This window comes from Protomyctophum parallelum, assembly GCF_964188405.1.
Source record: "Protomyctophum parallelum genome assembly, chromosome: 23".
Taxonomy (NCBI): domain Eukaryota; kingdom Metazoa; phylum Chordata; class Actinopteri; order Myctophiformes; family Myctophidae; genus Protomyctophum; species Protomyctophum parallelum.
Window position 1 is genome coordinate 14689765 of NC_139715.1, and position 27759 is coordinate 14717523.

General features: G+C 42.6%; 1 protein-coding gene across 1 annotated transcript in view; it reads right to left on the minus strand.

Moving 5' to 3' along the window:
- drc11 (dynein regulatory complex subunit 11) overlaps positions 1–27759 on the minus strand; it is a gene marked incomplete at its 5' end in the record, with an annotated part of 102889 nt that overhangs the window by 45236 nt on the left and 29894 nt on the right. The window contains 3 exons of the mRNA XM_083758384.1: positions 13875–13956; positions 22134–22268; positions 24805–24889. Of these exons, the coding sequence (XP_083614510.1) occupies positions 13875–13956; positions 22134–22268; positions 24805–24889 (302 nt within the window). The remainder of the gene's footprint in view (positions 1–13874; positions 13957–22133; positions 22269–24804; positions 24890–27759) is intronic.

The window sequence follows — 27759 nt, forward strand, 5'->3', positions numbered from 1 at the left end:
TGTGATGACAACAAAAGCCCCCTGGCCACCTGAGGAGGACCTCTGTGACAAAAAAGTCCCCGGGTGAGTCCCGTGCTCAACCTGCCTCTCCCTCTCTCCATCCTCTCTCCAGTGAGGTCAGTACCGGTCAGTTCAGACAGTAGCAGAGTAGTTTGGAGCCTCCAGTTGGTCCAACCGTCCAGAGGAGTGAGGCCTCATATATAGCCTGACATCATCTAAGGTGCCTTCAGCTCGTAGCAGCATGAACTGAATTTGGTTCATATCAATCAATGCGCCACTTTCAACCAGGACTATAAATAAATAAATCTAAAGAAAAAAAGAAAAAAAATCTTCAAGCTCACAACTGATGAGCTCGTAGAATATTTTAAAATGGGGCATAAGTGGTTAAACTCACTTCAATGTGCACATATTTAAAATAGGGTTTGAATGGTTAAAGTCTCTCTCTCCCTCTGCTCACCCAAGTTATCCAATATGCTGCATTCCTCACATGTCTACTCTCCATCTCTCTGTGTCTCTTTTACATCTGCCATTTCCTGAGCAGGTCACAGATCTCTCTCTCAAACAAATAGCGTCTGTCACGGGAGTCCAACCGCAATAAGGTTTAAGGTTATTATCCTTTAATTGCTTTCCATTCAACCCCAGCGTCCGTCCGTCCCACAGCATCCTAACTCATCCTGCTGCTGCTTAGGAGAATGATCTAATTCATCCCGACTGGCTGGCTGACTGGGAGGGATGAAGACGTGCCTTCAAGTTCAGCCAGGCGTCAGAGGTCAGAGGTCAAGCGGTGGCACCTCGAAACAACAACCTTGTCTTTGAAATGAGATCGGCTCCCGAGGTCACAGGATCAACCTCTCCTCCACAAGGACTGTCTGCTCATTCTGCCCCTCTTTTCAAACAACTCCATATTTTACCAATCTTTATTTAAATGCATACCAAACCTGCAACTTTATTTTCAAAGTATTGTTCCAGCCAGTTTCATCTCCTTTGCCATGTAAAGACTTTTTCCAGTTCAACAGTGATGTGCACCACTTCAATACGAGACAGGCAAATCATTTACATCTCCCAAAGTTCCGTACTGGTCTGTGTCAGTTCTCCATCTGATACAGGGGGGCCCAGCTATGGAACACCTATACAGCAATCTCATCTAATTCTAAAACGTGATCGGGACATCCCTAGTATCAATATTATATCCATAAACATGATATTAGACTGGATATTGTCTGTGGTTTGGGCATAAACGTTAATAAAATGTTCTATAAATAGAAAAATCTGTTAGACAGATGCTCAAAATCAAATGATCGGAATCAGATCGGGATCAAATGTGATCAGGACATCCCTAACAAATACCCCAACAATGCTGAGTTTACCAAGGATGGATGTCAACGCTCAACGCAACAAGCACATAATTACTGACAAAGTGTCTCTCGGTTGAAACATTTGGACCAGCAGACAGACAGTGACAGACTGACCGACCAACCGATCAACAAACCAACTGACAGACCAAACAATCTACTGTACCAAACAAATGACAGACAAGAGTGGCATCTGCATTGTAAGTTAACCGCAAGTATAATCTTCAGAATCCAACCAACAAACTAAATAAATACTTTTTGGAAGGTCGTTTTGCTTTCAGTTGCTTTCAATAAGTAGAAACATTCCAAATAGAATGGCCTCACAATAAAGAGCTCCTTTGGAACGTGTTTTCTCAAGAATCTGCTACTATAGGATGAGATATAGACCGTCCTTTAATCACCCAGCCGGGCGATGGGTCAAGCCCGTGTCCAAATGAGGAGACACAGAGACCACACAGCAGCCAGTAACGTATTATTCCCTCTCCACAAAGAGCCCATGTCACACTGCCATATACCACCTGGCCTGTGAAAAGACAGACACTTCAACTCGAGTGTTGCTCAACGGGAGAGCTTCATTCACCAAGGCCACGGTATTCACCAAGGCCACGGTATTCAGCAGCATGTTGAGCCCCAGTGGCGCCAATGTACGTATACCGCCGCAACCTGGTGTCCTTATTTGTCATTATACTGTAGGCTGTGTATACTGTATACTGTAAACAGCAACAATAACAAAGATGCAACATTGTTGCAAGTTATTTTTGCACAAAGTACAACTCTAGGGCATTCATTTTATGGAAAACATAAAAGATGAAAAATAGAGATACAAGGTTTCCGCCTGACAACTGCATGGAAGCCTGGGCGGGCGCTAATATATCTCGGCTCATGCAGGAACACTCACGCAACGTCAACACAGCAGCATCACATCTATTGGCAGCGGGACAAGGACTTTGTGGACGCTGCTGACAACTACAATCGTGATGTACTTTATCTTTGTCAGAGTTTTCATTCACACTGTGTGTGTTATGTGACTTTAATGGACCATTCGGTCTCGGACAAGCAGTTAAAGCGCCATTGTTTAGTCGTCTAAAGTGCAGCACATGAGGAGATAAGCACCTAGCAGCTACTTTCACCTTAACGCAAAACAACCTTTTTTGCCAGAAACTGAATCAGCGCCGTTTCAAAATGATTAGAATCATGAATCACGTTTTTAATCGTTGGAATTATATCTATAATCATGTTTATAATCACCAGAACCATGTTTTGAAGAGTCAAATTAGAATGGTGGATGCCACACCCACACAAAACATTTCAGTATAGTATACAATACTTTCACAGCTAGCAATATAAAACAGATAAACTATTTACAGTACAGTCTATTTGGAAGTTAAAACACAAAGTATACACATGGTTTGAGTCCCACCAGCATGCAGTGAGTTACAGTGGTGTAAAGTAACTAAGTACGTAAGTATTTACTACAAATGCTGCGTACTCAAGTATGATTGAGGTATTTTTTATCCAAGCAAATATCATACATTTTACTCCACTACAATTATGAAAACTTTAGTTACTATAATTACTATGCACATTTCAACATACATTTCGGCCATTTGAAAATAGCAGATCTACAAGCACCCAATGCGTCGCATCATAATGCATTGTGCACTTGCAGATCTGCCCTTTTCAAAAAAAATGTTTTTGTGAAAAACTTGTGAAATTGAACATTCTTCACAATGAGTACTTTCTACTTTTGGTACGTGAAGTACCTTTTGATAACAATACTATTGTACTTTTCACTGAAATACATTTACTGAAATACAGACTTTACAGAGGATTTCTACATTGCTGTATTGATACTCTTACCAAGTAAAAAACTGGGACACACACACACACACGACACGTTTGTATGCAGGGACACACTGTTTGAACTCGTCTCCGTCCCCCCCTACTCGTATTTGTCTCGTATAATGAGTACTTTCTACTTTTGGTACATTAAGCACGCTGTTTGAACTCGTCTCTGTCCCCCCCTACTCGTATTTGTCTCGTATAATGAGTACTTTCTACTTTTGGTACATTAAGCACGCTGTTTGAACTCGTCTCTGTCCCCCCCTACTCGTATTTGTCTCGTATAATGAGTACTTTCTACTTTTGGTACATTAAGCACGCTGTTTGAACTCGTCTCCGTCGCCCCCTACTCGTATTTGTCTCGTATAATGAGTACTTTCTACTTTTGGTACATTAAGCACGCCGTTTGAACTCGTCTCTGTCCCCCCCTACTCGTATTTGTCTCGTATAATGAGTACTTTCTACTTTTGGTACATTAAGCACGCTGTTTGAACTCGTCTCCGTCGCCCCCTACTCTTATTTGTCTCGTATAATGAGTACTTTCTACTTTTGGTACATTAAGCACGCTGTTTGAACTCGTCTCTGTCCCCCCCTACTCGTATTTGTCTTCTCCAGCTTAGCTCCTAACAGTCTGGGAAAAAAACAGCACTGGCCGTTTTGTTCTGAGTGCAAAGCTTTGCAGGCAGGAAGAGAGAGCAGGGTTCTGGCCTGGGTAACAAGCGCTTCCTACACTGCACGGTCCCCTGACCAGGAAATTGAAAATTAAGTCCATGGGTCGCATCCAGCCGCTGCTCCGTGACGCTGGCACACAGAATGCAGGAAGAGGCTCGGGCTCCGATCACGGTCGGTCCCAGGGTCTATTTTAGTTTTTTTTCCGGAAAGCCTGGGCCCAGCTGGGATGCATGGAGAGTGTGCGTGTGTGTGCCCATGTGTTTGTGACTGTGTACAAGTATGAAGGAAGCATGTGCATGTGCAAACAGGTGCTTGCATGTGTTGTGTGTGCGTGTGCGTGCGTGTGACCAATAAGAGGGTGAGAGCGAGAAACGAACAAAACCTCAAATACAGTACATGTATAATATGCTGTGTGAGATACTGTTAGCCAATAGGGGAAGCACTTGAAGAGGAACCCGGATATTTTTATCAGCTTCTTCTTTGACAGTGACAGAGATACTGTTAATAAAGTATTCAATCAATCAATAAATAGCAGACTCTTTTCCAAGTGTCTGTTTTCACAACTAAATGACTACTGAATGAGATGAGTACACAAATTAAATGTAGAAATTTAAATTTATTTTGCTGGTGAAAACCGATTAAATAATCTGTCTTATTTTGAGACCGTTCCGATACGGCATTTTTTTGGCCGATATGGCCAATTCCAAATAATGCTACCGATTAATCGTGCATCCCTACTGTATATGTGGCCGTTCTACACCCTCTAGGGAAGGACTATAGCCTTGTTTATGTGGTATGCGCTCTGCACTGCTTGCATCGTTCCATGTTGTTTGGCTCTGACTAAATTGTTATGCTTTCAATGCTGCTGCGTTCTTGGCCCGAGGCTTGTCTCAGTAAATAATGAAAATATAAAATGAATTGTGACCCACATCACATACAATACAGATCACATAGGTCTATACTGTACAAAAACGTGCATAAGCATGAAATTACAAAAGTTCAAAGACAACTCATTATAATGAGCGGTCCAAGTCAAATTACACTCCAGCAGGAGCATGGCCAAAGTCTGAACACATCAACCCTGAAATTTGCACTCATTGGTCAAATGCTGTATATTATCCCCAGGGCTGATATGGCAGCTGACCAATCAAGTGCAGGTTTACAGCCCCCTCAACCCAGGGCAAATAAATGCCGGTTATGTGATAAATATATCTCTTTAAGTGTCCGTTACACAAATGTCACCTTGCTGTTCAGTTGCCAAGCGAACGTGTATCCAGTCCTACAAGTTTCTATCTTTGCCCATCTTTTTCTACCTCTCGATACGTTTCGATTGCCTTCACAATGATGTCATTACTAAAAGATATAGTTCTAACGATAATAGGTTTTGTTATGTGAATAACCTGAACTTCACCCAGTGCTTGTTTCCTTAGCGGACCCACTCTTCAACCCTAGCTGTCACCGGGGCTCTGCATAATTTGAGCGAGACTGCACCTTAACGCTTCATTACATCCAAACAAACCTTAACGAGCAATTATCTTCCAATTAGGAACATCTGGTAAAACAGTGACGTTACGACGCGCAGAGACCACCGGTCGGCCGAACTTGGCACAGCCCAGACTGTTTACGCTCAGTCTGGGCTAGCTGTGACAGGGAGAAGGTTATATTTGGCGTTTTCTGTGTACAAAAAAAGCCCTTTTCAGCCTCCTATATTCCAAGGCATGCAATTATTTTTTGGGGGTTAAATTGCTATATCATTTTCTGAGACAAATACACATGCATTTCATCAAAGCGGTCAGAAGGATGGACACATGCAGTGTGTAAAATGAACTCTCAGAGAATGTACAAAATGTAATCAAGTTGACCTGCAAATGGTTACATTTGTACATTCTCTGGGTGGATAAATTATGTCTGAGGATTTTACTGTGCATTAATTTTTTTGTAGAAGACTTATGCATGTGGAAAGTTCCCATCGTCAGTAAACGGCTGCACGCCATGTTGTCCATTATCTCCCGTTTCCGTAGCGTGATGAGGCTTGATGTACAAGTACAACCGCCAGCCATAATGCACAAGTAAGTACACACCCTAGACATGACGCAATATGTCGCCCAATCCAACCCTTGATGCTGAGTGCCAAGCAGGGAGGCATTGGGTCCCATTTTTATAGTATGACCCGGCCATGGAATCAAACCTCGAGCTCCCAGTATCAGGGTGGACACTATTACTAACAAAACCAGCTTACAGTTGTTTTGGAATTCGTGCTGCTGATGTGCCCTGTAGTTCCTTGAGCCAGGCACTGAACTTGCTCAAGGCAACTCACTTCCAGAGGAAACACTTCTCAAGAGAGTGGGGATAATTAATGTATTGGTACAGTATAAACTTACTTATGCTGAGTCACTGTAACGTAGAATAGACAAGACACAACATGGTTGCAGCAGGGATGGCGAATTTGATCCTGCAGGTACCGCGGTAAACCGCCCCTTAACCAAATAGGTCCCCCGCCTCCTTGGCACAGAGGTGGTTGTGATTCAACCCAGTGATTTAAAGTAGGTGAAACGAAGGAGAGAGATGAAGGGAAGAGAGTAAAACATCCAACTGCATCGTGTTATTCCACTCTCGCAGCGTCACGCGAAGCACATTAATGGCAAACGCTTGCCAAGGAGAGGTCAGGGCCTTGTTAAGAAACTACAAATCAATCACTCCTCTTCATATGAGAAGTCTAGACATGCCGCGGACTCCACCAGGCTAATGAGCTGCTCCTCAAGCTTTGTGGGAGGGAGGTCAATATTTTTACTTGAGTAAAAGGTACAAAAGTATCTGCATAAAAATATACTGTAGGCTACTTACAGCACCAAAGTAAAAGTACTCAAATCATTCAACACCTGTTGAGATTGTAGATAGATAATTATAATAGCCCAAGTATAAAACAATGCTGGTGGTTAATCCATATTTTGTATTCATAATCTAAATCAGCAAAGTATCTAATGAGTAACTTTATAGTCTTATAGTTTATTGCCTCTCAGATGTACAGTAGTGGAGTAGTATCAAGTATCAAGGGTAGGCCTAAATCTAATTAGTTACCTTCCACCACTGTGTGGAAGCGAGCAGCGTTTCTGAGCTGAGGTTCCAAGTGCTGCACTGTTCCACGGTCTGGTCTTCATTAGCCAGTCAAAGGCTTGTTTCTTTTCAAGAACGTAACCTGACGCCCCAGGTTGTGGCGGCTGACATTCACGGGGCGAATTATAACCGAGGGAGAATTAAACAGCTTTGACCGGGGGCCTATAATTGCTTCCTGCAAACTTGCAGCTGCGAACGAGGCGCAAGATGTTTTTCTTTACACCCCTCGGAGTGGACTCAAAGGTGATGTGGAGCGGGGTTGTGTCTCTGACATAGTAATAATAACAGAAGGTCAAAGAGAGATTCCTCAATCAAAGCTGAGAGCTCGGAATGTCAGAGGGGCCACAGCAAACATCCATGAGACGGTTGAACACTGTACGACATTTGAATGTGTGTACGGAAAATAGAAAGGGCCAGGGGGGACATTTTCTAATAATAAATAAAAGTTATGATATGCACATTCTATAACAATAAACAAACTCACTTATCTTAACTCTCTCGTGCATTTCTGGACCACTACAATCTAATAGCAAAAAATAACTAAAAGAAAATAAATGATCTACTTGAGCTCATAGATCAGCTAATTTTGCTAATTCTAACTTATAAGACACATATGCGTCTGTGTAATTTTAGATTTTCAGGTCGATTATGAAAAAAATAGCAGATATACAAGCTCACAGCGCGACACTTCGTCTCACGCTGTAAGCTTGTACATCTGGTATTTTTGAAAAACCTTGAAAGAACTACTGATTCGGGGGCGCCGATGGCCTAGAGGTTAAGGCACAACCACATAGGCTCTAAAGCAGCCTGACAGCATGCCGCAAGTTCGATTCCTGAGCCCGACGACCTTTGCGCTTTGAGCACTTGGAAAAGCGCTATAAAAATGCAATTCATTATAACACTGACAAGGTCTATGGAACCAAAATATGACACTGTATATAAAAAGCATACTTGGGTGGACTCTTACTGTGAGCCTGGCACCAGGGGGAGGCCATATTTCTTTGTCTGACTTCAGCTGAATGTTTACATCGTTATTGATGTGACCGTTGACGTCTTGTGACCCTCGAGCCTTTCAGAACGGTTTAAAAAGACAAAGTGTAGTTTTCAAGAATGCTAGAATCTGTGAGAAAATAAAAATAATTATTATTTCCTGTAAAGAACAGTTCTTCCTCACATTAACTTGACCATCCTCCTCTGTAAAACCTTTCCTTGCATTCTCACCGAAAACTAGAGTGCTAGAAGTGGTGAAATTATTTAATGGTGTTACTCATATATTCAAGGACTATGCCATTTTTGGTCTCGATAATGGGTTTTACCTAAACTCCCCATCTTACACACTTTAAATGTTGGCGGAAAATAATTGGCAGACATTTGTCAAATGTATTGTCTATGATTTAAAAATCAAAATAAAATGTATTTATTCAAGCGCTCCATTTTGTGGCCCACCTTCAAAATGTATAAACAGTTATAAAATACATTAGCTAGGTGTCTGGACTACTGTGTATCAGTAAACTGATTTTGAAGTGTCAAATTACAGCATTTTGATTGGGCAATAATGGTTAATGTTGTCTTTTCTCAAAACAGCTACAGACACAGCCATACATCCGAGTCTTGCTCAAGGACACTTCAACACGATGCCAGGACGGGATTGAAACTGGGAACCTTCCGTTTCCCAGACAAAAATAATGTCTCTACCTAATGAGCCACTGCCACTCGGCACAATACACTAGTGTCCTTTCTTTATTATTACAGCAATAGGCACAGAAGGAACCAGGAAACCCTTATCTTTGCTTTCCACGCCACTCTCCAGGAGGAAGTTGTAGTGATCCGGGGTCTCCCTTGTGTTCCCATTGTGCCCATTAGGAAGCAACTGAACAGCTGGGAAGAAACGCATTTGACCTGTCACACATATACAGGAACAATAATGCTTGTTTCATCCTACTGGTTCCTGTAGACTCACAGGAAGACAGACGGCTATAGAGCCACAAGGGGAACTATACTCCATTCTTTTTCAGCTCAGTTAAATGTGAAATAATCTTTACTTCTCCATTAGACTGGAACAATCCACTGATTTCACTGGCATAGGCAGCTCCGGGCTGCCAAACTAGACGCACCTGCAGCAGATGACCCTTATTAATTAGTGACGGACAGACAGAGGCGTTTCTGTGTACGTGTGCTCACATATGTGTGTCAATTGAATAAGGCTGCAGCAGACCAGTAAGAGAGACCCGTTGGCCCTACTGTATGCCACAATTGAACAGGTCTTTGCAGAGACTACTTTTGTTTCTTCCTGTAAATAAAAACGTCTGGGTTTCCGAGGCTACTTCTCTATTAACCCATTTAGACCAGAGACCAGATTTAAAAAAAAAACGTATTCTAAATCATGAAAAACCTATTTTTCTATGTCAGAGGTTCTCAACCTATTTCATGTCAAGGACCAACAATTGTAATTGACCGCCAACCTCCATCTGAAAATATGTGAAGTATGTCAAGGATGGACAAAATTATAGTGTCTTGGCCACAGACCCCCATCTCAAAATGTTTTGTTCCAGGGACAATTTGAGTTAAACATGTTTGCTAAAAATATATGTACAAAGACTAACACAAGTTTTTTTCCTAAAACAGGTCTACAAGTTACTATGAATGAACGACGTGTCTATATCTGCCTTTTTAGAAATAAAAATCACACCTGTGTGAAATGAGTGGTGCAACTTCCCTCTCCCCTCGCCTCTCTCTCTGTAATTAACACTAGGCAACAGTGCAACACTATCTCTCTCTCTCTGTTTCTGGCACAACAGCGCCACTTTTGCCCCTACTGGTACCCATAGTCACATAGCCACACACATAGCCACACACAGTCACATAGGTTAACACGGACATTGCTGTTCCTTGGAGTGGTTGCACCACTCAAAAATGACAGACCCTTTCACGGTTTAAATAGGTTAATCAGCAATCTGAGTGCCGTTGTTTATACTGTATGTGTGGGCAGCCAGCTATGTGTTTGTGTGCACTGTATGTATGTGTGTGAGTATGTGTTACTGACGAACACAAACGACAAATGACAGACTGTTCCTCAAAACAAGATGGTCTCTCTTAGCCATGAGTCCAGTAGTAAATAACCTGTTGATTCGGTGTTTATTCTCACCCCGAGGGACCTTGTAAACATATGTGAGTGGTGGCGACAGATTCAGAGTGTTTGCAGTGGTGATTTGTGTGCGTTTCTCTGCACGGAGAGAGAGGGGGAAATCCTACAAGAACACATTCTGATCGTAAAGTGTAGAAACCCCCCCTCTGACTCAGGTGACTCAGTCCAGGAATAAAATGGTCTGCAGCATTTCTAGAACGCCTACATGACCCCAATGAACTAATTTTATTTTCAGGAGTTTAAAAAATAGCCAATCTTCAAGGCCACAGCACATCACTCCATCACGCCAACAGGGCACAGGCTCAAATCTACAGTTGATTTTGTTGACAAACATGTATTTTGGCTGGCCGTGATGGCGTCGAAGCGGCTGACTTTACAACACGTCACTTGTGTTGAGCTTGTAGATCTGCCATTTTCAGAGCGCAACACCCGAGCGCAATCAAACAAAATGGCTTGTCTTTTTTACTCCAAGGAACAGCAATGTCTGTGTCCGCCTATGTGTTAATGAGCATGAGTATGACCAGTAGGGGCACTGTTGTGCCAGAAAGAGAAAGTGCTGTACTGTTGCGAGCGAGCGAGCGAGCGAGAGCGAGAGCGAGAGCGAGAGAGAGAGGGGGGAGAGAGGGGAGTTGCACCACTCAGTTCACACGGGTGTGATTTTTTGTTGTCGTCTATACTAGTCCCTCCGTAAAATGTTAGTCTTGCTTTTATTTGTTCAAAGTTTTAGTCATCATGGCTTACTTTTTATTATTTAGTTTGTCAGTGAAAAAATGACACTGACATTTTCCGTCATACTTTGTCAACAAAATTAATTATAGGCCATATGGTTTGGGGAACTGTTATATTAAGACTACTTATACTTAGAAACAAAACTGCAAGAGCATAAATACGGTAAGTTCAGTATGTCATACCTGCAGATTGATCCAAGGAAGTAGATCTGCATTGCAATGGGCCATTAACAATGGAGGTTTCAGGTAACAACTTTTAACATTCACATTTGTTCTCACTTCCATGTAAGTGGTTTAGATAATTGGGGTTAGATTGGACTTGTTTAAAACCAGTCTGAGCCTCATCATGTGGTCCCTGAAGACTGACTACAAAGCTATCAATAGCTGGCAAATACTATGAAAATTAAAATAATTTTAATAAAAAGCTGACATTTGCATTAACCCAGAAGTCGACACTTGAGAATCTAGTCTGGGGCAACTGAAATCATCACACAGGAAGATGAAAGGGTTTGGCAGTGAATCTAACAGTTGCTGGACAAAAACTCAGTAATACAAATAAGACATGGCCTGAAATGTTTGAGGGTTTTCTTTTTGTGCTCACATTTCCGACATATATATATATCTCAGAATTTTGCTCGCAATCACCTCGTTTATCAGGGGAATGGTAATATAAAAGGGAAAGCAACGTTCTTGGTTGTATTCAGTGGCAGGAACCATCCATCAGCAAGCCGGTACAGTTAACCCATTTAGACCTGAACTCGATTCTACAAGATGGTTTTTAAATCATGACCATTTTCTGAAAAACTCATGTTTCTATGTCAGTGGTTCTCAAACTAATTCATGTCAAGGACCCCCAGAATTATATCTAATTGGCCGTTACCCCTAATATCAAAATATGTTGTTCCAGGGACCCCCCCAGAAGCAAAAATTTGAGTTAAAAACGTCCGCTCTGAAAGAATATATATATATATATATATATATATATAATATATATATATATATATATATATGTATATATATATAGATTTGCGACACATTTTCATTTTTCTAAAATAGCAGATCTACAAGCTCGTAGTGCGGCACTCGGTGCCGCGCTATGAGCTTGTAGATCTGCTATTTTTCAATAGCTAAAGTATCACACGATATGCCCTGTTCTGGAACCCACAAGGGAAAAGGAAGAGAGGCAGACCACGAAACACCTGGCGCCGTGACCTGGATGCAGATGTGAAGAGATCTGGCCACACATGGGGACAGCTGGAGAAGATGGCCCAGGACCGTGATGTCTGGAGAGCTCTTGTTCGTGGCCTATGCCCAAAGTTGGGCTATAGGCGTAAGTAAGTAAGTAAAGTATAACATAATGCTTGAAAAACCAAAAGGGGTTCCCGCCCAAATAGCCTTGAACAAATCAACATCCTGTTAAACACCCCATAGCATAGAGCGATAAGATGGACCATTGATTTGAGGTGATCTGTTTGACAACATTCAGATTAACCAAGTTACAACTTGAGCGCGTGCCGGCCGGGGGACAGCAGAAATTCTGGTTTTCCAAAATGAATGATTACACCTGGAAGCGAAAGGTTGAGTGCCGGCTGTAAAACTAAAGCAAAAACAACTAAAACTGAGTGACAGGGACAAAAACAGCACCATCAACCAGCATAGCTGTTGACTTAGCAGAACCCAAACAGTTTGGGCTTCCAAAAGGAGCCTCCAGGAGCGCATGCACCCCAATGAGGGGGCGAGAGGCCAGCGGATGGAGGCAGAAGAGGGCACGACCTCTTGCGCACGACTCCTAACACGGGTCACATGGCACGGTGGAAGAACGCGCAGGCCATGATACCTCATTTCCTCTGCTAAGGACCAAAAGAGCACTAGGAGACAGGAAGGTAGAGGTTTTGGACCATAGGAGCGTCTGTTTGTTTGGGTTGATTTGTGGGATGGCTGGATGCTGTTGTTACGCAGCAGGACTGTCCATCTAGATCCACGGGGGACACTTGTGTGTGCTCGCTCACGCACACGCAAGCCCACCAGGATGGAAGTAAAAATGATTTACAGGCAGTGGCCCTCAAACATTTACCTGTCAAATAGCCCCCAAATTGATGCGTATCAGGGCCACGGACCCCTATTTGTAAAGTTGTGACAGGAACCCAAATAAGAGAATGTTTTTGTTGTCAGATTAAATTTAGTACATAATTCTACAACTGTTTATACTGTAGGTGGGGGAGATAACAGTGGAGAGAATGAAAACTATGATCTGAATATTCATATGCATGTCTCGTTGGACTAACTTCTAGCTGGCGACAGTGTTCACTGAAATAACAATCTAAAACATAATCTTCAGGGAAGACCTTTCCAGGGCAAAACATTGGTATGGATGGCTATGAGTGTGAAGCCTTTTCTTCACTTTTAGACTTATTTACTAAGGTCAGCAGCACCTCATCAATGAAATGGACCACTGTCAACCTGCCGTTCATATTTTGGAAATCATTAAATAAAGGTTGCAATGCATCATGAGCACTTCCTCATTTTGATGGCAAACCCACTTTGAGAAACCTTGACTTACAAAAAGGTTTGACAGACGAGGAAGTAAACGACAAGAGATGACAGCGTTTCCCAGCCCCACACACACACACACACACGCACACGCCTCTTGATGCACAAGACTTTGTCATTTGTCATAATATCACTATCAATCAGTTTAACAACGATAGTTCACCACTTACTTAATTGTATTATAGTGCCAAATCACAACATGTCTCAAGATTCTTGACATGAGCAAGACGTTGTCCCCATGCCATGAGCACTTCATTTTCGACTCCCCTGTCTGAACAGGACTAAAGCTCAAGGTCAGCAAAGCATGCAGACTTTGCAAAGACACTTTCCATCACACAATGTTCCAGATGGTACCACGACACTCGTGGTACCTGCCTGTCACCACTGGCAGGTTAAAAAGCTACTTCCTCCATAAAAATCACGAACAGACCAGAGCAAAAGCATTGCATGGTTGAAGAACAATGATGTTACCTTTGTAGATCTTGGATCCCTCCATGACGGTGGGGAGGAACCTGCTCTGTGTCATCTTCCATCCCTTCTCCTTGTCCTCCTCCTAAGGCACAAAAAACATCTACAGTTATATTACAGAACCGTTGAACTCACAAGCTTTAAGAAGACAAAAAAGTACAATGAATACGTTTGTTAGCGAAACCACTGATCATTTACACATTTAATTGTGACAGTGCCGAGGTCAAATTGGGGCCAATTTAATTTAATGGTGACGGCACTGGAGAGGTTGTATAACGTTGCTGTTCGTTGGACATTTTTCGTTTTAGTCGACAAAATCAACACTGGCTGGAACCCAGGCTAGGTAAAGGGACGACGTGAGCAAACGTCTACATTCGTCTGTGCGGTCTTGTATAAATAGAAAAAGAGGAGCTATATTGAATCCTCTTAACCTCCATAAGTCAATAAAAAAAGGACTGCTTACATTCCGAATGTAAGAAATGCTTTTACGGAGTTAATATAGGCCGATATGCACGATCTTATCATGTACTACAGTAACTGTCTCGTTCTGCCGGCTTAGGAGAATGAATTCCACGATGAAAAGGTTCTCTGCCTTCCAGTAAATCACAACGTAAACACACAGGCAATGTCACAAAGAGAGTGTTTCAGATAATACTTATGGACTGAACCTTTAGGCCATGCATGTTTTCCTCATCTGTAACACATTCCCTTTATTTATAATACTAGAAATTCGCGGGCCTTTGGCCCGCTCATCCTAGCGCCACGCGTCACAAATGGTAAGAAGGCAATAGCGGAAGGGCAATGCTTGATACTGTTTTTTTTGGGGGGTTTTTTACTTGGAAAAGCCAACATGGCAACCATGATGTTTTCATATGTGACCAGTGCCAGTAATTTGAACCACAAGTCGCCAACTCTGTTATGTCACTATAGGACCAAATAGATTATTTCTTTTTTTTTGGTGTTTTTCGTTTTTAGCCACATTAAAACAGTTGGAATGTTAAAGAATGTTTTTATTCCATCAGAAAGTCGTTTAAGTGTCATTAAGTCATTGTAATTGCGTAAACAAGTCACTATGTTTAATGTTTAAACCATTGAGTTAAGCAATGCTAACCAATGCTAATCAGAAAATCAGCTTTACCTTCAAAGTATGCAAATTCCGCTAAAATTCCGCTTTTTGTACACAATCGTTTTTGAAGATAATACTAGTCTTTCACTAACTGGCTAACAGAAATAGCAGAGAAAGAAGTATTAACAGTCGTATTTTGTAAAAAGTGTGCTTATTTTCGGTCCTCCTAAAGCTAATTCATGCGAATGTTTTAGCTAGGGGCACTGGTCATCACAACAATGGAACATGGCTTCTTATTTCCAATAGCAGAGAAGAAGAAGAAGAAGACTCTAGCATGTATTGTAAACATTGTAACATTATGTCACCATAACGTGGTTCTTATTAGTTACTTTGGAATGTACCTGCCATGAAAATTAAGGTCATAATAATGCAGATCACATCGATATGTAATATAACGCGATAATGTACTTGTTTTAGCTACAGGATTGACGATTGATATCAATATATAATGCTAAATGTAGCTAACGGCTATTTTTTTGCAGGGTTGCCAGGTTCTGCGAGAGAAACAAGCAACCCGTATATGAAAACAAGCCCAAAATAAGCAAAAATAGCCGATCTACAAGCATATAACAAAACCAATCTTGTCCCTGGCATACATTATTTTCAGATGGGGGTTCTGCAGACAAATAATAATAATAACAGGCTAATATAGCTATCTTATTTGTACTCATCTGGACCATTTACATAAGCCTAATTTTCTGCCACTGTTTTTTGCCCTTTTTTCATAGTACAAAATGGCAAATAAATGCAGTAGCCCATTTAAAAAAGGTGAGATAATAGGCAAACTATCAATTATAACAACATTCTCTAATTGTGAAGACTTATTGGTACAGTAGGCCTATGCATTCTTTTTCTTTAGAAACATGGCCAACTAATTATAATAAGCAGACATGGCAACACTGCTGGTTGGCTAATGGAGGAATGAAGGGAAAACAGCGCCCCCTAAAGTGACAGATCACTGCTGATATCTTTGAAGGGGGAATTCTCCAATTTGACATTTCTGGTTCAACAAGTTTCAAATGGTCATATCTTCTTCATTTCCCCCCCAATTTCAATGAGCAATGCATCATATGAAAGGTTACAGTGTGCAGTTTCATAATATGTAAAGAACTGAAAAATGACCATGGCCCCCTTGTGTATCAAACTACTGGCACTGGTCACATATACAGTTGCTTGGAAAGTAAAAGCAAGCATGGCAAGTGGCAATGTTTCTATATACTGTATCAAGTTGCTTGGATGTCGTAAATGTGGCAATCTAGCAGGAATAGTATACTGTACTCCTCTGTACTGTAGTCCACTGTACTGTACTGGACTCCACTGTGCTGTACTGGACTGGGCTCCACTGTGCTGTACTGGACTGGGCTCCACTGTGTTGTACTGGACTGTGCTGGACTGGACTCGGCTCCGCTGTGCTCCACTGGACTCGGCTGCGCTGTGCTACACTGGAATCTGCTACTCCAATGGAATCTGCTACTCCGCTACTCCAATGGAATCTGCTACTCCGCTACTCCACTGGAATCTGCTAATCCAATGGAATCTGCTACTCCGCTACTACACTGGACTCCGCTACTCCAATGGAATCTGCTACTCCGCTACTCCACTGGACTCTGCTACTCCAATGGAATCTGCTACTCCAATGGACTCTGCTACTCCGCTACTCCACTGGACTCCGCTACTCCACTGGACTCTGCTACTCCAATGGAATCTGCTACTCCAATGGACTCTGCTACTCCGCTACTCCACTGGACTCCGCTACTCCACTGGACTCCGCTACTCCACTGGACTCCGCTACTCCACTGGACTCCGCTACTCCACTGGACTTCAACTTCAACTTCAACTTCAAAGAACTTTATTTTTCCTTTCGGAAACTTCTTTTGTGCAGTGGTAAAGACAACAGAAATCACATTACACACAAACACAGTTACTATATAAAGGATCATAAAAACGACTTTTTAAGAGGAACTACTTAAAAGCATAATATATTAAAATCTATTCTATAAGTACTAATAATTGAAAATCTAAATATTTACTATATGCAACCTATGGATTCACTATAGTCCATCAGGTGGAAAGGAGGGGGGGGGGGGGGGGGGTTCAGCCTAGGTGTTCAAGAGTCTGATGGAGGTGGGCACAAAGCTAGCTGAGCCCCTTTTAGTGAGTTTTGATGCTCTGTATCGCCGGCCTGAGGGCATTAGTTGGTAGTGGTTATGGAGGGTGTGTGTGTTGTCCTCAACTATTTGAGAGGCCTTCTTTATTGTCCGTTTTTTATGGATGCTGCTGAGTGACTCCTGGTCCCTCCCAATGATCTTGCCGCTGATCCTAACCACCCTTTCGAGAGGGTTCCGGTTGATGGCACGCATCACACCAAACCATGATGTGATGTTGAAGGTCATTATGGATTCTACAAAGGACTTGTAGAAGGCCTGCAGGATCGATGGTCGGACCTGAAGCTTCCTCATCTTCCTGAGGAAGAACAGCCTTTGTTGACACTTGGAGTGAATGTTCTCCGCGTTGGTTTTGAATGTGAGCTTATGGTCGATGGTGGTGCCGAGGTATTTATACTCTTCGACACGTTCTATTGCCTGGCCATTTATCTCTAGGGCCGGAGGTGGAGTGGGCGGGCCCTGCCTAAAGTCCACCAGCAGCTCCTTAGTTTTGCTGGGGTTTAGGTCCAGGAAGTTGTTATTGCACCACTCAGCAAAATAGTCAATTTTATTTTTCCTTTCCTTTCCTTTTCCAATGGAATCTGCTACTCCAATGGACTCTGCTACTCCGCTACTCCACTGGACTCCGCTACTCCACTGGACTCCGCTACTCCACTGGACTCCGCTACTCCACTGGACTCCGCTACTCCACTGGACTCCGCTACTCCACTGGACTCCGCTACTCCACTGGACTCCGCTACTCCACTGGACTCTGCTACTCCACTGGACTCTGCTACTCCGCTACTCCACTGGACTCTACTACTCCGCTACTCCACTGGACTCTACTACTCCGCTACTCCACTGGACTCTGCTACTCCGCTGCTCCACTGGAATCTGCTACGCCGCTGCTCCACTGGACCCTGCTGCTCCACTGGACCCTGCTGCTCCACTGGACTCTGCTGCTCCACTGGACTCTGCTGCTCCACTGGACTCGGCTGCTCCACTGGACTCGGCTGCTCCACTGGACTCGGCTGCTCCACTGGACTCGGCTGCTCCACTGGACTCGGCTGCTCCACTTGACTCGGCTGCTCCACTGGACTCGGCTGCTCCACTGGACTCTGCTGCTCCACTGGACTCGGCTGCTCCACTGGACTCGGCTGCGCTGTACTCCACTGGAATCAGAGTACTTGTTCCACCAACGTCAGGGCCTCCTCAGTCTCATTGACGCCGTCTGTTTTACGTCTCTGTCCCTGCATCACATCAACCTTCCTCTGTCAGCCTAAACGTCCCCACGAGAGGCCAACGTTTCCATTTCAGAGTCTGATGGAAAGGTTAAGTGGTTCATAATATCCCTTAGCGAGGTGGGACCTCTCTCTCTCTCTCCCCCGTGGATGCAGACAGGTATGATCAACATTTCAGCTGTTCAAACTGAGCTGACAAAAACACGAGTGGATCCCTGTAATGGACATCGCACATGTCGCAGCCAGCTGCCTCCGCCATCACCAACAACAGGTTTAAACGATGAACAGTTTGCTCAAAATAATTAGCAATGAAAACATATAGGTAATACTTTGGTCCATTATAAATAGTTTAAAGGTAGGGCAAGTGATTTTCTGTGGTTAAAATAAGTGTTAAATAGTTCTATATTCTGATAAATTCTCCCATTCTCCCAGATCTTTATTAAACAGAAAATGCATGGAGGTCATGACAGCATGACATGTATCTGATAAATGGGTATTCTCTTCTGATTGTCTGAAATGTTGTCACCCTACCTGAATTTGTTTTTCCTGCTGAATAGATGGAGGGACCCCCGTTACTTAAACATAAAATGAAAAATGCTAAACAGGAGATTTATTTAATGTATCTTATATCATTGTTTTCTCTTCTTCACATAATTAAAGGTTTTATGGTGATTCACCAGGATCCTGGATGGCTTGATTTGAGGCTTAAACTAATCAATATAAATATTTTTCTAAATCTGTATGGGAAAAATGAATGGATGATTTCTTCAGTGGAACCAGAATGCCCTATAGCAATGATTCTTAAGCAAATAGTGCTTTAGCCTTTTAACAATATACTTTTTGTTGCCATGTTGTCATCTTTTCTAGTACTGATGATGTTAGAAATTATTTTTGTATTATTTAAAAAGTCATCGATAACACACCGACTAATAGTTTGTGAATAATCTATTTATCGACTTTTCATAAGGAATGTTATTCCAAAGTGTTACCCATATAAAAAATGCATAACCGTCAGATATGCATAACTGTCAGCAACCCCTACACACGCTCCCTCTCTCACACAAAAAGGGGAATCTTTAAGCATTGCGCGACTATAAACCATATGATTTCTCATCTGGGGTAATGGTTTTTATCGACGTGCCAAGGTTTACAGCTGCCGTGAGCCTGACCTGATAATCTCTCCCTATACTTTTTTTTGGAAAAACGCCCGTTGGTTTCAGTGCAGCAGCAGCAGCAGCAGCAGCAGCAGCAGCTAGGGAGCTGGGAGTAGTATGGGCCTGATAAAGTGGTGGGACGTAAATAATTTGAGACCATAGCATAAAATTGAGATATGACGGGTTTGTTGGGTTTTTTAGGCGGAACGCAGGAAGAGGAATGTCGGTCCATGCAGAGTGTTTTGAGCCGGAGAACGGGAGAGCTGGATCTATCAGTAGTGGTAAAAGTACTCGCATTGTTTACTTCAGTAAACGCATCAGTACTGCAATGTAGAAACACTCTGTTACAAGAAACGTGAAAGTCCGGAATTCAAAATCGACTTGAGTGAAAGTAAAAAAAAGTATTGGCATCAAAATATACTAACCAAAGGTTAAAGTACTCAGTATGCAGAATGTCCAACTTCACAGGTTTCAAATGTATACTATACAATGTATACATTTGTTGAATAATTTTTTATAAATTTTCTTTGTCTGTGTGCTACCCAGTTGTTCCTTACTTTGAAAAATCTGATCTTGTAGATCGGCTACTTTCAAATAGCCAGGGCTGAAGTGGTTAATGTAGGATTTGTAATAATCCAAATCTATACAAAGCACAGTAACTAGTACCTAAAGTTTTCTAATAATTGTAGAGTAAAAAGTAAATTCTTCCTCAAAATTGCAGTACGTACTTAAGTAAATGAATGTACTTAGTTACTTTATACCACTGGGATCCATGGCCATTTACAGAATGCTCCGATGGAATCAGAACTATTTCCTGGAGACAGTTCTCTTCAGAGAGCCGAATAAAAAAAGTTCTGACATTCCAGAACTCTTATAAGAGCTGAAGGCGCCAGATAACCCATTAACAGACTTGTTTCATGGCACAAGACAGGGGGGAGCGTGCTGCTGTGTCGGATCACGCACGCACGGTTTTGACAACTTTATGCTTTAAAGATAGGAGTGTAGAGACAGTAAACCTATATGACAAAGAGAGGGGAGTCATGCATGTGACATGACGGGAGTCAGATTCAAACTCAGGTCATCATAACTATTTATGAGACCAATTATGTGGTCGTTCGTTCGTTGACTAGGCTTCATATAATTTACTCCGATCTTGCACTTTATCATTTGCATTGGATAAGAGAGCTTTTGCTAAATGCCTAAAGTTGTAATTTATGTTTTGTCAACCGGTCTGAGAAATCAATCCAGGGACATGCTGATCACAATCCCACCTCTAATCCCACAACACACATGCACGACTCTGGGCTCAATTAAATCATTTAAATGTTAAAGAATGTTTGACTGGAATTACAATAAAAGCATTTCTTGCCTCTTGGTGACAGTGATTTCCATTGGCTGTGGTTCAATAGCAATAAATACATCTGTCATTTTAGAATGGGTCGGTCGACACCAAACCTGTCCGCAAATTGATTTGTATGATAATTCTGTGACATTTGAGTCAGCGGGACTATAGCGTTTCAGGAAATTAACTAGTATGGCTGTGCGAGTTGAACTGCCAACAGGTTGGAAGATGCATTTACATACTGCATTAATGAAATGTGATATGCCGGTCCGTCTAAAACACACCAAACCACATTTAAATTGTATTAAGTTGAGTTTGAGCGAAAGGAGGTTTGTTTTAAATCATTATAATCATTACCAGTTTTACCCAGGGAGTAATAAGAGCATTAATGGCAAAAACCTGGCCAGTGGCCACAGCTGTTCTTATGAGGGCAATTATAATTATTTAAACCACTTTAACCCATTAAGACCTGTGGCCGATTCTACAAAAGTCTTCCGATTCCTAAGTTTTCTGAAAAATGTATGTTTCTACTGTACATGTCAGTGATTCTCACTTTTTCAAGTCAAGGACCCCCAAAATGATATTGTATATGGCCACCAACCGCCATCTCAATTGTGTGTGTGTGTGCGTGTGCGTGCGTGCGTGCATAGCTTTAGCCCCACAAAGATTGATGTGCTGTGGGACTGATCAGTGCTGCCTTGTGCACTTTATTACGTTGGAGAGCTCCAGGCACTTGATTTGGGAATGCCCTCTCCTCCACGCTGTTCTTTTTTTTGTGGAAGTTGAGGGCCCCAGGCACTCCAAGAGTCCAGATGACTTGGGAAATAGCCTACGGTTAAAAAAAAAAATCTCCCCCACCTTTAGCTTCTGCTATGCATCCAGTAAGCTTGGACATCAGCTATGTCTTTCAATCAAACCCATTAAGACGTAGTCTTAGTTGATACAGTGTAGTCTTTAATCCGATTGATTAATTTTAATCATTAATTTTAAAAGCAGCATTCCATGTTTTATAAATAGAACACCAAATCTGACGTAATGTACGGATTCCTACCTGGTTGACGATCGCCGGGACGATTAGTTTATTTTTTGCGGGCAAGTTGCCCCTAGACTGGTTTGGTCCGTAACAACCACCAATTCTTAAATGACCCAATGTTATTCTCCATAGAGAAATTACTTCCGTGACCTAGGGGGGGGGGTGAACGAGTGACGTTAGGACTTCTGCACTCCATTACGCTTCAGAACAAAAAGGTCTTACCTCCACTTTCCCCTTCTTTCCTTTGCCTTTCCCATTCTTCTTCTGGTCCCCCTTTCCAGCTTTCTTGTCTTTCTTTGCTTGGCTTTTCTTCTTCTTCTCCCTCTCGTCTTCCTTGGCGAGGAGCTCGGCTGCCACCTGTTTGACGGGACGAGAGCCATACGCGGTGAGATCACAGAATCACAATGAACCGTCTGGCGCTCAACACAACACGCAATCCCATGTTTGTTTGCCAACGGGAGACAGAGTTTATGAGCTTCAGGCAGGATTACTTGACAACAGTGTTGTCATTGGCAGCAAAATTTGATTTTAGTTTTAGTCAGTCTTTTGAATAGTTTTCATAGTTTGTCACATTTTAGTCATCTGGAATGCCTTAGTGTTAGTCTAGTTTTAGTCGACTAAATGTCATGAGATTCTTGTCGACTAAATTTACAGTTGATTTAGTCGACTAAAATGTATTTGTGGGCCTGTCAGTGAAAAAAGGTGGTCGACGAACATTTTTCGTCTTAGTTTTAGTCGACGAAAACACTGCTTGACCACCAGTAGGTGTCCTAATTAACTGACAGAGGATTAAATAATGAGTCGGTGATTCATGAATCGTGGAGCTCAAGCAAATGGCTTTGAAGGGTAGCAGATCGACAAACTCTCAACATGTCATGTTGCAATGCGTTGTGGGCTTGTAGATCAGCTATTTTGATCAAAAATGAAAAAGATAATCGAACGAAGCTTCAAATATTATTATTTTTGGCTCTGAAAGAATATATATTGAAAGATTTGCACCACATTTTCACAATTTTAAAGAAATAGCTCGTAGCACGGCACTCAGCACTTGTAGATCTGCTATTTTCAATAGCTAAAAATATAACAATGCTTAAAACACCAACAGGGGTTCCCGTCCAGAATGGTTCAAGTACAGTAATTAAGTACATTATGATGTACTTAGATAATTTATATTGTATTAACATACTCTTATCAGACTGCTTACTATAACATTTGTATGCATTCGAATTCTTGGATCACAGCTCTAATAATCAATTAACAGAGCCTCCTTTGTGAATGTGAAACATTACATGCAATTTTCATTTTGGAAATGGCACATCTGCAAGTTCACAAAAACATTTTTCGGAAATCTTCACCTTCAATGGGCATGCCCTAAAATGGACACCGGCGTTAACCCATTTAGACCCGAGGACGATTCTACAAATGTCTTCCGTCAGTCATTCTCAAACATTTTCATGTCAAGGAGCCCCAAAAATATATGCAATTGCCTGCCGAGCCCCATCTGAATATATGTTGTTCCAGAGAAGCAAAGATTTGAGTTAAAAACTTTGGCTCTGAAAGAATATACATTTAAAGATTTGCACCACAATTTCATGATTTTTCAAAAATAGCAGACTTACAAGCTCGCGGCACTACGAGCTTGTAGATCTGCTATTTTTCAATGGCTAAAGTATAACAATGCTTAAAACAACAAAAGGGGTTCCCACGCAAAATGGGTTAAAGTGGTTTACAGGCCCACTACACGGTATATCATATTATCACTCAATGACAAAAAACAAGATGGGACAGGATTTAATAGTAGACATGTTGTCATCCAGGTCTATAGTACAGTGATGTAGCATCTTTTTCTGGTGGAAACCTCATATGTCCAAAAACATTACTTTTTTTGTTACAATAGAGGATCTACAAACACAATGCGTTGCGTGACACACTTGTATGATGCAGTACGGCAGGGGTCTTCAACAGGGGGTCCAGGACACCCCTAGGGGGTCCAGAGTTACTAGAGGGGGGCCGCTTTGTGTAAGGACCTTTTTCTTGTTTTTTATTAACCACCAGTATCTCTAGGAGACCATTCATTGTCGAAAATAGCAGATCTACAAGCTCACTGATGCCCTGCTTCATCTCTCTCTCAGCTAAGACCTCTGCAGTACAGCATTCATTTACAAAGAAAAACATTTAAAGTTGTAATATCCATGTAATATCTCTTAGACCACGTCTGTCCACGGGACATCAACAACAAATTCTTCATCCCACAATGGCACATTCTTTGGTCATCCCACCCTATATTTAATGCGATTGCATTCACACCTGCTGTGATCCGCACTTTGGTTCGCTTTGAAGCGAAGCCAAACCACCGTATTTTGGAGGATTAAAATTTGGTTGATGCGCACCAGAGTACGAATGAGCCTGCACAGTTCACACCTGCCAAATGAAGCGCACTTTCCGATAATACGCAGCAGGATTTGTTTTAATCGCTGTAAAGCCTACTGTTGCAAACCCTACCTAAAACTAAAACGGGATCTAGATTCAGACACTTTTGCAATCTTATTTCAAACCTTTGAGCAAGAATCGTGCAACATTAGAAGGCTGTTCAATTAATTTGAGTTACTCTTATGCTTTTTCTACAAGAGAGAGACTTTAAGAGAGGTTTAGGTCAAGCACTTTGATGTTGTCTGTTTAAAAGCACAGTAGCTATGGCTCCAGGTGCCACATTTCAAATGCAGCCAGCAACTACAGACTAAAGACAATACATATTTTCATGGGAAAGAAATCTCAATTCTTGTGGAGGAAAATCGAGATTCACATTTTGAGCATTAATCGTGTAGCACTAGTATGGAGATGCAAGGTTTCTGGCAGACAGCGACCACAGTAGACGCCTGTTACAGTTGCATACCTGCTCGGGTGTCTTCTGAGCAAATATGGAAGCCGATCCTCCGTCCTCTGCGTTGGGAAAGTCCGGGAACTTCCCAGTTGCGTCCCTAGAAAGAAATGACATAGTCTTATTGTCAGTTGAAAACCAAAAAGCCTGTAGAAATACCAGTGGTGGGCTGACAGTAAAGCCGCAATTATTCTGTGTGTGTGATTCACGATTCTCAATTTATTCGGTGCATGATGACACATTACTCATATACTTTACTTAAGTAATAGGTTTCCGAGGCTATCACTAATGTGAATGATATAACATACTAGAACAGTAAAAAAATAAAAAAGTCCTACTCTGTCTGTCTCATAGGAGGGATGTGGGCAGTTCAGAAACTCATAGCAGTGACTTCATCGTTATAGGCAGAGTTTTTTATCTTATTGACGCGAGAAACATGGCTCCCATTATAGCATCCTAAATTCCCCGGAGCTTGGATTCCCCATCTAAAATGTCACTGGTAGGTGGCTTTCTGTACTGTCCACAGCCCTCCTGAGCCAGAGACCACGAAGATTTGCTTTAAACATATGAGCATTAGGGAGAACCAATGAAGACAGGTTGAAAATTGGCGAAGTCGACCTTTAAGTAAAGCACTTGAGTAAATGCACTTTACTCCATTGATCAATGCTTAACAAGACTTCACTTGCATTCCAGGAGGAGGAGTACACCATTAAAAAAAATGTAATTAAGCATCCAGTCTATCACACACACCACCCTCCTGGAAGGCTTGTGTTCTCTTGGGGATACAGGGGGCGAGATATCCTCTGGGCTGTGACCGCCCCCTATCCTCCTAGATCGCTGCTCTTCTCCTTGGAGGAGGGGGGGGGGTCCATGACTGAACCCCTCTGGGGCAGTGACCTATGGCCCGGCATCACGGTGCTTACATCATTGTCAGGGGCTGAGCCGAGGTCAAAGGGGAGGGCAGGGACAGGGAGCAGGGGAGGTGAACGTGTAGGCCATGGGCCACTGTGATCCATCCACTGGGAGACCATGTTCTGACCCCCCTCCCAGGCCAGCAGACAGGGGAGGTGAACGTGTAGGCCATGGGCCACTGTGATCCATCCACTGGGAGACCATGTTCTGACCCCCCTCCCAGGCCAGCAGACAGGGGAGGTGAACGTGTAGCCCATGGGCCACTGTGATCCATCCACTGGGAGACCATGTTCTGACCCCCCTCCCAGGCCAGCAGACAGGGGAGGTGAACGTGTAGCCCATGGACTGGGGAGACCATGTTCTGACCCCCTCCCAGGCCAGCAGACAGGGGAGGTGAACGTGTAGGCCATGGGCCTGACTGTCTGTAGCGTAGCCAGCTGCCAGATAACTATTCCACAATCTCCGAATGCTATAGAGTTTGGAACTACAGCTCCCAAGAGCCGACTAACGGAAGCTGTCTCTGCATGCTCAGAGTCAGACCGGAAAGATATTCGACCAATCACGACGCGGTGCTCACAGAACTGTAGTGCCATTGGAAACCGAGACGGGAGCATAGAGTCATACGAGTCGGAGATTCATGTTATTTGTGAGCGGATAGTTTTCCATTTGCTGATTACTTTTGATGCAGTAATAGCCTATTTTTTATTTTAGGTATTAAAACGGCATTAGAAGAACTTAAATTATCAGTTCACTGTCACCCGGGTCATCCACAGGTTGAGAACCTCTGCCTCAGGCCGTGCTAAACTTTCTTAAAGTGAAGGCCTCAAATGTAACGCCCCAAAATACAGCTTAGCGCCGGGAGCAGACACATAGCAGACACATTTTAGGCCTTCTAGATAGGACCATGGCGCTGCGGCTGAACGTGGTCTTAACGCCAAAAGTTAAGACCATGTTGCAAAGTTCCGCCGTTAAAATATGGCCCTGGGTACAAATGGAACCAAACAGATCAGCAAGGATCCACTAGGTTCAATTTGTACTAGTACACCCTCCGGGTTAAATGAACAATGAGGACTTTAGTGCATAATAGTAATACTATAGTAGTGGGTGAAATTTGAGGATCTTAGGAAATCACTGCATCCAGTAGACAAAATACAGCCCTGCTGCTGTTAACCGCTGTGACCCTCCCTCCTGTTTCTCTTAATTAATGGATAGCCCCCAACGTTGTCCAGACATAAATCAAGAGACGCCGATAATCAGCCACCGCTGCCTGCTGCTACCATGCTCTCTTTACACTGACCATCACTCGTCTCTGTGGGAGGGCCAAGGAAACCCTGGGGAAATGAGGCCATTATGGCCTCCTCTCCTCTCCCGTTCCATCGCACTGCTATACTTCTCTGAACAGTTAATAATACCAGGGCCTGCAGTGGAGGAGATCTACCTCATTTTTGTTGTTGACACAGCTTTCTCCTTTTTTACGAGTTAGTTAATTCCCCCGCCGTTAAATTAATAGAAATCTGTATCCCATGAAGGCATGGCATACATCATAATACAATGCAGAAGCCTGATGCGGCGGCTGCCAGGAGACGGGGGGGTGTTTTACTTCCTCCATTCATTTTCATTACGCTGATTAAGCCCACGGACGACAGAAATGTCATGTTTTTAATCTAGCTGGGGTATTTTCTGCCTCGAGTACGAGCATCCATCTCTTATCTAGATTAACGCACAAAAGTGAGAATCAAGGCGAAGGCCAGAAAATGACAAAACTAATTTATTACTTCGGTAATCTGTTAGCTTGCTCCCTGAGGCAGCATCCTTACTAGATAACATAGTCCACCCTGTGGAGTGTGTGTGTGTGTACAGCCAATTACTGTATAAAGCATCTCTGCTGCGCACACACAATGTAAGTACATAGGCATGCGTTTAAGTGTTACATGGTATTATTTTATAATAACCACATCTCAGACGCTGCTTGTAAAGTTGACATGCAGCAGTGATGAAAAGCATTCTTTTCCATCTTGCACGTGCACACGCACACACAGTGTCACACACACACACACA